The following is a 14912-nucleotide window of genomic DNA, read 5'->3' as shown; positions in this document are numbered from 1 at the left end:
CTTGCCCAACATTTCTATTGTCTATTAGGTCCTTAGCGCTCAACTGCAGTTATGGTATGACAATGGCCAATGGTACCTTCATCATCTTCTTCTGAAACCTTCCGAATTTCAGGCCCTTCTGTGGAATCCTGTGTCATGCTTAGCATCCTCTCTTTACCCTTTTTATATTTTTGCTGCCTGGCTTTGATGCGATCCATTCTAGCAAAAGGAAGAATTTTATTATATTCTGGTCTTCACCCCTTTCAACACACTCTGAAAAAGAGCTGTTTAAATTCATTCATACACACATGAACAATTTAACTAGAAGGGTCCATTACATACTGTCACTAATCTTGCCTTTAAAAACAGGGAGATAAATGGTTCTGAAGGGGCTGGCTGCAAGGGCCAAGCCTGGAGGTTCACCCACTGGCAGAACTTCAGTCAGAAGTGAGTTGCCTGCTAACGCATGATGGTTTTACTTTCTCCTTCAACTTTCTTTCAGTTATTGGAAAATGAAAGAATTGCTGCCAGAGCTACAATACAGCAAATAAAGTTCTGAGAGAAAAAAGACTTCTGTGTAATGCAGTGGTTTTCCTGAAACTTGCCACTCAGTCAGGAATGGTGCTGTTCCTGCACTACCTGTGCTACATCCATCTTCACCAGTAATACTCTCATGTGTCCTACATATCTGCAACCACAAGAGACTTAAACTGGTTCAGTTGTGTTCAGATGCAGGCAGACCTCCAATTTTCCTTCTTGCAACTCTGTAAACAGCATAATCTGGTCCTTTAGGTCTTTTGTCACATTTTAAAAAGCAGTACTAAGAAAAATGAAATCAACGATAACAAATAATTGCAACACAATTTGGACTACAAACAAATCATTATTTTTAATAAAAATATCTGAGTGCATATTGATTATTAATCTGTCTATATGTTAAAGAAAAACCACTGACTGAAGAGTGGGCACTACTGAATGAATTTAAACAGGCATCTTCTATTGTTGAAAATACTGCAAATATGAACTAGCGATTTTTACAGAAATATAAATTAGCTTTGGAGATGTAAGCAGTACTATCTCCTTGATCTTAAACTGTGTAGAATTAACTGAAAAGAATGATTCCTGAGAAAGGCACATGTCTCCAACTACGAAAAGGTTGATTCAAGCACACCACAGTATCAGTAACAGCCCAGTACATCTGGTGGGAAACCCCAAGTGAACCAGCAGGGAGCATGGACCTGCAGCCTTCTGGTATTCCAGCCATGAAATAGAAGGAGGTTTTGACATTTGGTTAGGAAACAGATATGGCTTTTCGTGCATGGTGATGGAAGGACTTTGATAGCTTTTTGCAGTTACTAAACAAGAATGTTGGCTGGATACAACAAAAAAGTAGACAGCATAAAGAGAAGTAATCTCCAGGACAGTTAAACTGAAGGAAAATATTGTCTTTGATGGTAAAATATATATTTATGTGAATTTTAACCAAACACAAGCTAAACTGAATAAACAGGTATGCAACAACTTTTACTAGGAATTCCAATATACAGAATGAAATCCTAATAATGCTTAAGTCAATGAGAATATTGTATTTATTACAGCAGAGCCAGGATATTGCTCATTTGACTTTCAAATACAGATTTCCTAATTCAGCACTTTGCTGTTCAGATTTCTGCTTTTTTTCTAATCCAGCTACTATGTTTTAGCCTCCCACGCTTTAACCATCTATACTTGCACCTTCAAGTGAGATGGCATTAATGTGGCACTTCTTATTAATAATGCACCTACCATTATTAATAATGTGCCTTTTCATGAGTTTCACAGTGGAAATAGCATTTCACTGCCTTCTATCCTACTTTCATGAGAGAGAGGGAGAGAGCAACCAAGAGAACAGCAGGGTATTTAGTAGAAGGGAAGAAAGGTAGAAAGAGGAAAAAAAGATTTTTTTTTCACATATCCTCACATCACATGCTTTCATGCCACACAAAATAGGACAACCCAAAACTACAGAGTGAGCTGGACCTCTAGAAGAAAGCAAAACATAGTGTATGTGGTAACATAAAATATCTCTTAAGCGTGGTCACATAGCTATAGTACTCAACTATGGAACAGTTAGATGATGATCTTGTCAACCTGTCATCAATAAATTTCTAAGATTTAGAAGAATCTTCAGAATGAGTAAGGATGTTTACATCTTCTCTCTTTATTTTTACAAAATAACTGTTTACATTTCAAAATTCTGTTTCCATTTCAGTAGGCATATCAGAACATTTCATGCTAATTTTTTATGTCAACCTTGCAACCCCTTGTCCTAGAATCGCAACTCTATTTTTAAATGAAAATTAAGCCTACTCAGTATGTTGTATTTCTAGAAAAGATGATTCTGAAACTGAGTAGCACTGAAAAGCCTAATATCTCTGAATATCCAGAGCAACCGTTCTTTACTTGCAAAATCATAATTCAAAAACCTACTAATCATTTCTATAAAATAAGGTGCTAGATAAATACCAACAATCAGTGAAAAACATAAAAACATATACATGTGCATATATATACACATGTATAATTATATATATGTATATACATACTGTCTTTTCAGTTGATCCATTGATTTTTTTTCCTCTTCAATTCTTGCCTTTACTGCCTTAACAATTGTAGCCTGGAAAAGCTCAGCACCCCTACAGCAGAAATGGAAGCAGAAGAAAGGAAAAGAGAGGAAAGATTAAATGTTTCCAAGTTTTCTTTATGACAGCTAATCACTTCATTTGCTGGAAAGAGATAATCAATGAATCTAGAATATTAATTCCTTTACAGTCAATTATTTCAACAGCTGGGTCAAACACTGTGATCCCAAGTTGGCCTAAAAGTTTTAAGAACTCCTGTAGCTATTGATGGGTGACTTGAGTTTCCAGTCCCAAAGAATGCAGAACACAGACAAGTTCAGGGCTGAGTTAGGACCTCTTGCTCATTTCCAGAAGTTGTAATCTTCACTGTAATCATCTTGTCCTTCTGCTCATAGCGCCAAGAAGTTATGAGTTAAACCCAGCTCAGGACTTCATCCAGAACCATAATGAGCATAGCTTCAGCTGCACTTTAACCCTCTGAATGTTACAGCACTTTCTATCTGTTGACACAAACCCTTCAGCAGATTTCTGGTGTGCCAAAATCATATGACTTTTAATTCCATTTCCTTAGAAATGCAACTGACTCAGTGACTTGGATATCCGGAACATGAGTCTCTACTCTTCCCTCATTCTTTATTCACTCAAGAGTTCTCAAAAAGTCTTGAAGAGTCTCAAAGACTTTCTCAGAGAAGTAGAATAGATTTAAAGCCTTCTCTATCTTTTTTATTTTTGTAAAGAAATCAGTAAGTACATCTCCAGATTCAGAAGATTACTTCTAACTAATTTTTCAACCATCTTTTCTGAGAGATTTTTGGTTCTTCCATGTAATACGCAGGATAACTACAGTAATGTTTATTTCCAAATGAATATTTTCTTTTTTTTTTTTTTTTCCCAAGTATGGTAAAGTACAACAAAGGATGATGTGTTCTTCTTAGTAACTTGATCACTCCTGAATTCTTATAGACTGTTGAAAACTGACACTGGAGAATCATCACTACTGTTCGAAACACAGTCTTATTGTGTAAGGTGTTTTTATTTCACAATTAACTTTTACTAGAAGACAGGTTCAGGCTATACTGTCTGGATCCAAATATGACCTTCTTCATAGTCCAAATAAATTAAAAGCTTGGATTTTAGCAAGGCAAACAGCCAGCTAAAAAAAGTTAATAAGATTGCTGTATTTATATAACCCTTCTTCCTGTAGCATCTTAGTAGTTCCTGGTCAGTAGCACATTTATCTTTACAGAGCTTCTGGCGTAGGCCACTATTGTCTCCCCTTTTGCTGATGGATAGGTTCAGCATCTCACCAAGAGACACAAAGCTGGAAGTAGAAACCAAACGTGTCTTTTTTTCAAATTCCAGTGCCATTTAGATTAGTCTATTCTTCCTTCTTGATACAAACTCTCCAATTTAGAAGGTATTTTGATGTTCATGATATTGCTTTGTTCTATGTTCACTGTGAATACAGCATAGGGGAAAAAAAAGAAAAGAAAAAAAAACAGTATCCAGTACTCTTTGGCATTATCACTGAAATTCACCCCAAAGCAAAAGTCTGAGAGAGGCAGCAGGGGACTCAGGCATACATCTTTAGGTAGTCCCATTTGCAGCAGAGAATTTGGTCAGCACATGTAGCTAAAAATGTCTCCTTTTTTAAGAAATTCCAGGAGAGGAAAGGAAATGAAGATTTAAAAAAATAGCTCTTTTTAGGACATGCAAGTCAAATTTGCCCTCAAATGTGTACAGAAATCAATCAGTTTTTTTTTTAGGGGAGGAAAGAAATACCATAATACACTTAATCCAAAATTAACAAAAGTAATCCTTCAGAAATCTTACTGAAATTACAAACAGTTTCATTTTCATCTGCCTTCTTATTATAAAACAAAAACAAAAAGACAAAAGAAAACAAAACAAAACAAACAAACAAGAACAGGAGAATGGCTGCGGTAGTGACAGCTGTGAATGGATGATAGTGAAAAAGTATAAGTAACAGAACCAAAATGACACTTAGCCACATCATAGTTGGATTTCAGTGATGCAACACTTCGTGTCTTCCTCAGTCAGATACAATTACTTCTCTGCATTTTTCCCAATCATTTTGGGACATTTTTTGGAGATGTGATTTCTACAGCCCATTTTCTCACTCTGATCTCAGAATGTTTTCTTTCCAAGACTTAGAACATTTCTTGACATCTGCTCCTATACATACTGATTTGAGAGGCTGCTGCAACACACATCAACTTCCACAGCTTTTCATTAAAGCTATGAAAGCATCAGATACTGCTTGGTGAATTTAATTTCTATCAGATTCTTAATTGTTTTCTCATGCGCTGTGTCAGAGTTGGAGTTGCAATTATTAATTTAGCATGGATTGTTTAAATCAATGTTAACTACCAGAACTCCATTGATGCTATCTATCATAAACAGTAGGGCTTTTTTGAGTAGTCAAGCTGTTTATATATTTATTTACTTTAACTTAATGTTACCTTGATGCCAGGATCTGGGAAGCTTTTATATCTGCAACCACATGAAGGAAGTAATAACTCATGAAGACTCTTCTTTGCAGCAGCAGAAAAGCAAAACATATACTGTCCCAGATGATTCCTGCTTCTCCACTAGGTAGTTTACAGTCTGCGTTGTTGGTTGCTGGAAAAAAGAAACCATCAATGTAAGAACTGTTGTAATAAGCATTTTTTATAATGTTTAATCATTTAAATCATGCCATGAAAATGGTTTTCAATAAAGCTTTTAAATTGAATTGAATTGAGGTCCTTTCACTTCATTTTTCTTCAGAAAGCTGACATGCATTTCTGTCTGATGTATGCTGTAGATTCTTTTAAAGCGGACTGGAAACATTCCAACGATGTGCTATGACATGAAAACTGGGTATTCACCAAAAGTGAAGAATTTTGAAACAAATTCACTCTGTCTTAGTAAGTACTTGGAAAAAAAGAAAGTTTTTTTGGTTAGATTGAAATATTTGATTTCAGCACTTTTTAGAATGGCACGTTTTACGTTGTTTATTTTTTTCATTTCAAAATGACTTTTTGTCTCATTTTTCAATTAAGAACAACATCAACATGAGAATGAAATGGTTTTTTTTAAGTCAAAATCAACTTTTAATTGACTTCTACCACTTAATATATTTCATTTTCCTCTCCACAAGGCAGTTCGCAGCAATCCTTGAATGTTTCTTTCCATTGCAGATGAGAAAAACCATTTGAAACCACAAAACTGCTTCCTTTGGGATAGGAGGAGAAAGGCAGAGAGGAAATCCCATTCCTCCTGCCTCTAGATTTTGGCTTTGGATATTTCTTCCTTTCTTTCTTTATTTATTCTCTAAAGACAATTCTCTTGGGTATACTCAAAAATTAAAACGGTGGTTTTTTTTGTAGCTGGACTATAAACTGAATGGCCTACCCTGCCCCACAGAAGGGAGAGAAGGACTCAAAGGACAGACTCTGGCTCAATGTTGGCTTTACAAGCAAACCAGCCTAACAGGTCAGGAAGCTCAAGCTCCGAGAGCTTCAAAGCCTGCTGTGCTCATCCCCTGGGAAGTCAGAAAACCATGTCTAGGTTTCTGATTCTGCTCAAAAAGTTTTGGATAATATGAACCACCAGGCACCAATTATCTTGTGAATGTACATCTTTGTTTTTCCTGTCTTTATATCCTCTTATCTATTAGAGTCAGACACAAGGATTTTTGAAATAGAAATTCAGAACTCTGCTGCAGACTCACTGGAGCGGAGTTTAAAACAGATCTGTTTTAAATTCTGCTACAAAATATTGGAAAAAATCATATGTTCTCATGCTGTCAATGTAGGACAAAGTGCAGAGCTAAAACAATAAATCATTGTGGGATCCAGGGTCTTGCTCCCCATTTTTCCTTCAACCCTTCTCACTTCCATCCACAGATACTAACCATTCCCACTCTGTTACCATCACAAGCTTGAGAATGATCATTAAAAAAATTACCACTTTTATGCTGGCTCAGCCTCTTGCCGTTTCAATGAGCTGAACTGGCTTACCCTTTCAGCAGCTGAACAAAAGGAGGAGTGAGAGTTTTCAGCTGAGTGGTGAACTCAATTTGGAAGGTGAAACCATACTCCCAATTATGCCATCAACTGCATATACATGGAAATTTTCTTGAGCTCCAGCATCACCAGACTTTATGTTTAAAGTAAAGTACATGTGTGTATGTGAGTGGGGGTCTAGATAGTTCGCTTATCGTAATAGTATCACCCCTGATTCTATGAGATCATAGAATCACAGAATGATTTGGACTGGAAGGGACCTCAGAGCCCACCAGTCACACCCCATTCTATGGGCAGGGCTGCCCTCCAGCAGCTCAGCTGCCCAGGACCCCATCCAACCTGGCCTTGAGTGCCTGCAGAGATGGGGCACCACAGCTTACATGGGCAGCTGTGCCAGCGCCTCACCACCCTCTGCCATTTCCCCTTGTCCTATCCCTATCTGCCCATGTAAAAACATTGCTTTCCCTCCTGTTGGTAAGCCCCCTTCAAGTACTGGAGGGCCACAGTGAGATCTCCCTGATATTTCCAGTTTCTCGCTATTCCATATATGATGAAACTTGCTTAGCTGCACTTACATGCAAGACATTTGCACAAGGTAATATGTCAAGAGAGAACACAGCTTAAATATGGTAGAAGATTTCAAAGGTGATCCACTGTTTATAGCAAATTACAAAGAGAAATGAGCCATACTTACGGATACGGTAGCCTTTAACTGTGCAAGCCAGACTAAATGCCTGAATCAACCAGCAACTATTCTGAATTAAAGACTCAATGTAGCCGCATGCTCCTATCTGTGAAGTAAAAGAACAGTTTCATCTAAGAAGGCATAGCAGAAATAAACATAAGAAAAGTATTGCATCTCTTTAAATTACACGCAAATATTTAGACTGCCACAGGCTGTTTTACATCTCATTAGTAAAACAGAGATTAGTCAAAGACAGTCTTTACCAGGTGCACACAACACTTTAAATTTAAACAATTTGTTCTTCTGGTTATCCATTGGATAGCAGGTATGTGGTGTTGGCTTTGTTTTTGCAGAGAAAGTGATATGTCTGTCATGTGATGCAGTGTGACAGCTAAGCAACTTTTATAAATCACTGAGTTAAATTTGAAAACATGCACAGACAAGCTGAACATATGCATAGCCCCACTGAATTCCCAAGCATAAAATGAAGCACATATGTAAGCATTCAGAACATTTGCAAATTCAAACCACATATAAATCAATTTTATTTCAGTACAGTGACTTATATAAATGTAAAAAGAAAAATGTCTGCTCTTTTCTGTCCAGCACTACAAATGCTCAAAGCTAAGAGGCAATTGCCAGGAATAAATCTAAATTTACCTTTCATAAAGTTTTAAGCACTGCCTTGTCTCAATCACCTATTAGTGCCACTGCAAAAATCTGATCTAAAGAGCTAATGTAAGATAACCATTAATACCTTGCAGAAGTATTTAACCTTTAATTATAGGATGTCTGTTCTCATCTGCAGCTCACGCTAGTTCTAAAGGAAAACAGAATGCAACTTGTAATGCTCAACCTCACTAGCTACATTACATCACATAACTGTACTTACTATTGGACTTGAAAATTCTGGTTTTAAATAAAAAGTTTAATTGAATGTGTGCTATTTATTGATGGTGTAATCTTGCACTTCTTACTTACTTCATTGAAATTTTCACAAGACTTCTAAGGAACAATTTAACTAGGCAGAGAAACCAGAATCTGATCCTTTGAAAATGGCTTTCAAGCTTTTTCAGAGCCATATAAGGGTGGCACACTTTCCTATAACATGCATGCATTAGCATTCTCTGGATATGCACTTGCAGTTTCTGATACAAAACGGAGCCTGCTCTGCACTAGCAAAAGTCTGGGCTCCTGAAAAGGATTTTTAATGGCCATTCAGTGCACTGTGCACAGTTCCTATGAAGCCACAAAACCACTCAGAGAAAATGCAGCTGCTGCTTACCGAGAGTATGTTCTTCATAGTGATCACAAAAACATTGTACGCAATCAGCCAGTCCCAGTAGCGCAGGATGCTCCTGATGGGTTTCAGCAGCAGATCTCCACCAAAGAGAAGGAAATAAAAGCAGGCAACCAAGTAGCCCATACAGAATATGCTGATCCTTGTTGTTCCCGTTATGAAGATTATAGTAAGCACGAACCAGAAGAGGTAACTAAAGATTATCACTTTATACATATCTAAATAGGACCTGGAAGTAAAAGAGGAAGGAAAAACATTGTCATTTTCTGAGGACAATGATAAATTTCTTCTACTGTGCTACTGGCTGCTACTTGTGGCTACAGACTGCAGGGTTTTTGTCAGCATTTGGGCACCTGCATGGGAATAATGCCAAAATCAGTGTCTGGCTCATGTACTTGGTTCCAACTCATTCATGATGCTCCACTCAGGACATTTTGCATTACGTGAGATCAAGAGGGGAAAAATACATTTTCAGCAAATTTCATGGTGGTTTTTAACTTTATGGAATGGTATTAAACTGAGACAATGGAGATTTAGGTTAGATATTAAGAGGAATATTTTCACACAGGAACAGGTTGCCCAAGGAGGTTGTGGATGCCCCATCCCTGGAGGCATTCAAGGCCAGGCTGGATGTGGCTCTGGGCAGCCTGGTCTGGTGGTTGGCGACCCTGCCTGACATAGCAGGGGGTTGAAACTAGATGATCACTCTTGTCCTTTTCTGTGATTCATGATAGATTGATACTATCCGGCAGTGCAGTGTATGAAATTTAAAAGCTACCTGAGATCATCTTACAAGAAGTCTGGCTATTGCTATAGCAAATCTATCTTCAAAAGCCAGCTACAGTACTTCAGTGCAAACAATTCTGTATTTATCAGTGACTTCTGGGGAATTCAGTCTAGTCACAAGCCTCACGTTCAAATGCAGATACTAAAAATATTTTTCTCCGGTGGAGAAAGTTTTGAGCTGTAAAAAGGAAGTTTCTATAGAATGTCAGTGTACCAGAATTTACTGAAATGTTTGCCAGGAAGCTGCGAGACAGATCTATCTGAAATCAGCCTGGTGCACAATTAGGAAAGAGTGAGAAACAACTTGGTATTTTCAGTCTTCAAAATCTTGATTTAATATTGACTCAGTAAGCTTTCAAATAAGAACATCTGCCAAAGGCAATACCAAATGCTACATATAGCTAAACACTGCAAAACCATTTAATTCATGGTTTCTCCTCATTTGGCATTTTGATTCCAGATGCACTGTGTGTTCAGGGTCTGTTCACTGAGGCTATGAGACTAGATTTGTCAGGAAACCAGGCAGGGAGAAGGCACCATGGGAGTACACATATACCTGAGCCAAACCATGCAAGGAGTAAATGAACTAACTGCAGTGGATGAGGCCACATAAAAAGGCCCCTGCTGCTTGATGTTCTTAGGCTCAGAACTTTCTAGGAGTATGTATTTATAGTCCTACCTTTATACACATGCAGCTTGCCGAAGCTAACCAGAGAGTCATTTAATGAAAGGTAATGAGAAAGCTCCTCTATGTTTATTTCCCACAGCCATTAAATAATTTTATGGACTGCTGCCTGTGAAGTCTAAAAATGTCATGGCTTTAAAAACGCTGCTGGGTTTAAGGCGATAAAACATTAACGAATAATTTATACACGTTAGGTAAACAAGATATCAGTTGAACAGAATATCACTAATTTAATATGACTCAAAATGGGGCTCTTACTGTTTCTTCAGAAAAAAAAAAAAAAAAAGACTTGATATTTGGTGTTTCTTTAATAATAATCATTTACATGTTGGTTGCTTATGAACCACCTTACTGAAACTGCAGTTCTTCCTATTGAAAAAGTGCATCAGTATCTTTCAAGAAAATCTCCAAATGGAAATGAATTGACCAAAGTAAATTGATCAAACTGATTTTTGGTTAAACAAGAATATTTTAATACTCTTCAACAAAAATGAATTCTGATTCTTAAAAGATAACTGGAGCTGGTTGCATCTAAGCATATTCATATTGCATTTGGTTGAGTCATCATACTGTAACAGCATATACTGTCCTATGTCCTTATATGCACTATGTCCTTAATAATTTGTTATGTTATTAGCAGTGATTTAAAATATCGAATAAAACAGTTCTTCTAATTTTTAAAATATACATTAAATATAATAGTTTTGGACATCAGTACATCGAAAAAAATGGTATGAAAAGAAAAGCTTCTCAAAAAGGAGGCAATACAACTGCATGATGCGGTTCTTAGAAGTGTAAATCTTTCTCATTTTTGAAAATACACAATTTCAAGCTATCTCAATGACACAAATGACTCTCAAGATTTGACTTTCAAGTTGGCATCTTACAAGAAGACGTTAGAAGAAATTATTCAGGGCACACCTAAAAATGAATTTCACAGAACATCTGAGATAACTCTTTGCTGGCCCAAGCACAAAGTCACAATGAACAGAGTTGAAGGAACTACACCTGAATAATCACAGGTACATTGAAGTATTACTCAAACCACACTTATTTCAATTGTAATACCCTCGTACTCCTTTATTTGTCTTTTTCCACACATCTTCCTAATTTTCTTTAATTATTTACAGTGTTATAGGTTGAGTCAAGCGCTCTAAGATGGGGAATAAAGGTATGTCTACCAATCTATCGTAGCCTCTGATGGCTGTCTGTATTCAATGATCTATTTTATTTAATACAGCTTTATTAGTCTTATCATGATCACTTCAGTATTTTATTTCCACAGGGATTATTTAACTGCAATGCAATCCAGCATCTTTCATAGAGAGTGCTCTAGGTGTAGCTGAGTTCCAAATGACCTCAACGACATGTTTGGCTGTGGCCAGCCTAGTGTTCAGACATCTGCCTGCAAGCATCCCAAGGCACTGATGCTGATAATCCTTTTGAGGAAAGGTCTTTGTCATGTGGTCAGCACCTTGAAGTTTAGGAAAGGAATGCTAAAGTTTAAGGAAAACACTGATTAAATGATTTTGTGCTTCCTCTAGCTGGAGAAGCTGTTGTAATGTTATATCAGTGCCTTCCCTTAGCAGTCTCTTGTTTTGCTCTGAGTGTGGCTCACCACCTCCATATAACCCCAAGGCTCTTCCCACAGCCTTCCTCTAATGACTACCCTCTCTATCTTCTTCAGGCATGTTATTCCTGTACATTGACATCGCTAGCTGTCTCTTCACCTCTACTCCCTAGTTTCTTCCCTTCACTCTTTCCTACCTGTGATTCTTTACACGTTTCACACACAGTGTGAGTCAGAATGTTTCCCTTCAAATCCTAACATTGCTGATTTCTCACCAAGCCTCCATCCCCTCTGTAGCTCTATTTTGGTCTTCATAAGCTAAGTTCAGTGATTTTCCCTTTTCCAATAGATACATTGAAGTTTCCTAAAATTAGCTCCCTTATTTTAACTGACTTCTTTGAATTTAGTGTTGTGGATGGATCCCATGGGACTTAGTCCCTACTGTTTTTGTCATACCTTCTCACAGAGCTGATATTCTCTTTCTCTTACCAGTGAAGTCCTCCCTTCGTGATTCTATTTGCTTTAAAAATCCCTAAATCCTAAGCAGTGTTATTTAAAGCAATTTTATAAGCAACAAAATGTTTATTTGCTTTATACAAATAAGATGGGAAGCCTGTAATGATGATTTGCAGATACTCTCCCACCAACTCAAGTTAGTACTCTGGTTCCAAGAAAGGCATTACAGCTGCCTTAGAGAGACTTCTTCTGACTCACCTGATGATGGTTCCCAAGGGGTACAGTTCAGTGACTGACTGTTAGTACAATTTCTGGTCTCAGGAGGCAAAAAGTAAATTACAATCCCAAATTATTTCCCTGTCAATGTCTAGGAGAACATTAGAAAACTACTTGGGAAATGAAATGAGAATTTTCTGGCATTAGAGACTGTGGGAAAGGATTATCCTCAATGAAGTTGCTTTAAATTCTGTTTCATTTTAAAAGCTCCTACTACTATCCTTCATTTTTATTTCTGTTTCATAGCCCTCCAGTTGTACTCTCCCTTGAGATTAAATATATATCCCCTGAGAAATGTGGGGGTGGAAAGACAAGAAAAATTTCAGGAAATCTCTTCCATAGACGGTATTTATCGTTGTGCTCAGTTATTTCTCCAGAAATAAGAAAATTAAACATTTGGAAATTTGACCTTTTCTTGCAACTGTTTATGTTGCAGTTAAAAGTTTTTTAGCCACGCCTATTAGAACAGTGACCAACTGGCATCTTCTTGAGAGAACAGACATACCAAAAGGGTGCTTCAGTTCGCAAGTGCAACTTTTCCTTAGCAGGAAATTTACACTGGGCTTCTTAGAAAGCAAACAAATACTAAGAACTATTTTTTGAAGCATAACCACGTCGCCTTCACTTATTTGTTTGGTTCTTTCTGACTGACTTTTGTATAAATGCTATTTTTCATTTCAGTTGCTTGGATAAGCTTTGAACCAGGTTGTTGCCCATGTTACAAATATTTAGACTATTCTGGAATTTCTGAAACAAAGTGAAAGAAATGTTTTTAGACAAAGCCCTTTACGTTCCAAATTATCTTGGATAGAGGCCAGATACATACATTTCTGAGGTATATCTTCAATGGGTTCTCCAGAGCATGAGAGTCCTTCTCTTAAAAGATTTGCAATCTCTAATGAAAGAATCAAAGTCACTTTAAGAGACTGCCCAGCCATTCTCTGATGCTTCTCTGAAGTAAATTAGGCATCTAGGATTGCATATCCAAGTACAGTAGTTCACTATTAACACAACTCAAAGTCTGGGAGAATCTATATTGTAGTGAAGACACTGAAAGGGAAACTAAAGAAAAGATTCCATCAAGAAGACAAGAGCTATTATGCAGTTTGTACTATAGAGGAAGGTCTTCTTATATCCATCTACATGTACTACAAGTATGTTCCCATTACAGTTTCAGAAAGTGGACATTTCAAACTACATCAACAAAAAGTTACAGTTTACCTGCCCCAGCATCTACAAGAAAGCATATCGTACACAGGAATTCCTTCTTTCCCTGTCATTAATGAGTTCTCTATATATTTGATGGAATTTTCAAACAAAAAACGTGTCACTATTCTGTTTCCTTCTTTGCCTTATTCTTTTCATTCCATTTCTTATTCACGAAACATAAAACTATCACATGAAACAGTTACACAGATTTCTGTATTTAGCTGGAACAAGTATAAAGTAATCACAGGTTATTTGCTCAACTCACTGCTACAAATGTGATCCTTTGATTTTCATGTGTTTGGTTTTTGTGATTGTTTTTGTGTCTTCCACCAACAATATAATTAACTCCTAAGCACAAGTTGCAGATTCCCAATTAAACGGTTGCACAGCATTAATAATGTATATACAGGTCCGTTTTCCCAGCACGTGCCAAGTGGTGTGTTTGAATGCATAAGAAGCCACCAGTGGCTTCAGCTTGATGCATACCATGAATATGAATCAAAAGACAGAACTTAACCCAAAGAATTGTGAAAAGGCAGCAGGCCAGTTCAGCTTGGACTTTGCTTTCCATTATAAACCTGACTTTGATTCCCATCCAAAATCTTCAAAGAATATCCTTTGTACTTCAAATTTTTCTTACTTGGCCATTTGGGAATATCTTCTACAGATGACTAGAAATACCAACTAGATTCCAGGGAACTTCGAAAAGATGCCAAAGAAAACACTTATTTTCTTGCCTCTGCTTCCTTTCTGAAGATAGTTTTCAAATATACTCTCATTGTTAATGAAGTTTTTTCACAAGTTTTTTTTCTAGATTAAGATGGGAAAATAAGATTTCTTTCTGCCATCAGCCACACCATCAGTAAGTTCTTTGCTAGTGACCAAGGTGATTAAGCATACCAGAGTGCCTGATGCAATTGCTGAATTATCTTTTCTAATGTGTACAACACTAAAGTGGCAATAAGAAAAAAGCAGCCAGTCCTTCTACTCGTTCCTCTCAACCAAGCCCTGTTTGGCAGATGTGTCTTGGAAAGTATCCCAATTCAATGGAGTATTTTGAAAGGAGGTTATGACCAAGTCCTATTTGGCAGATGTCTCTTGGAAAGCATCCCCACTTGATGGCATATTTTGAAAAGAGGTTATGACTTCTTGCTCTGTTTATGTCAGTGGGTCTAGAGCATGGGGTTTGCTATGTAGACTGAGGGGAAGAACTCTTTACCCTATGCTCAGAAGCAGCTATAAATCTCTTGGACAAGTTGAATCAACTGAATGTATTTCCATTGTTTCCTCTTTAAAGCTATTTCAAAATACACT

General features: G+C 37.2%; 1 protein-coding gene across 13 annotated transcripts in view; it reads right to left on the bottom strand.

The window, feature by feature from the left end:
- The window catches only part of PIEZO2 (piezo type mechanosensitive ion channel component 2), a 245733-nt gene that overhangs the window by 47059 nt on the left and 183762 nt on the right, over positions 1-14912 (bottom strand). For all 13 annotated transcript variants that reach the window (XR_006178478.1, XM_042869233.1, XM_042869225.1 and 10 more), the window contains 5 exons: positions 8602-8845; positions 7326-7422; positions 5084-5243; positions 2565-2654; positions 77-198 (listed from right to left, as the gene is read on the bottom strand). Coding sequence is in view for 12 of the 13 variants with exons in the window: in XM_042869233.1 (XP_042725167.1) it covers positions 77-198; positions 2565-2654; positions 5084-5243; positions 7326-7422; positions 8602-8845 (713 nt within the window). In the remaining variant the exon portion in view is untranslated. The remainder of the gene's footprint in view (positions 1-76; positions 199-2564; positions 2655-5083; positions 5244-7325; positions 7423-8601; positions 8846-14912) is intronic.

This window comes from Lagopus leucura, unplaced genomic scaffold (assembly GCF_019238085.1).
Source record: "Lagopus leucura isolate 7727_CA_CO unplaced genomic scaffold, USGS_WTPT01 Super-Scaffold_100002, whole genome shotgun sequence".
NCBI lineage: Eukaryota > Metazoa > Chordata > Aves > Galliformes > Phasianidae > Lagopus > Lagopus leucura.
This window is presented reverse-complemented; position numbering and strand designations above follow the sequence as displayed.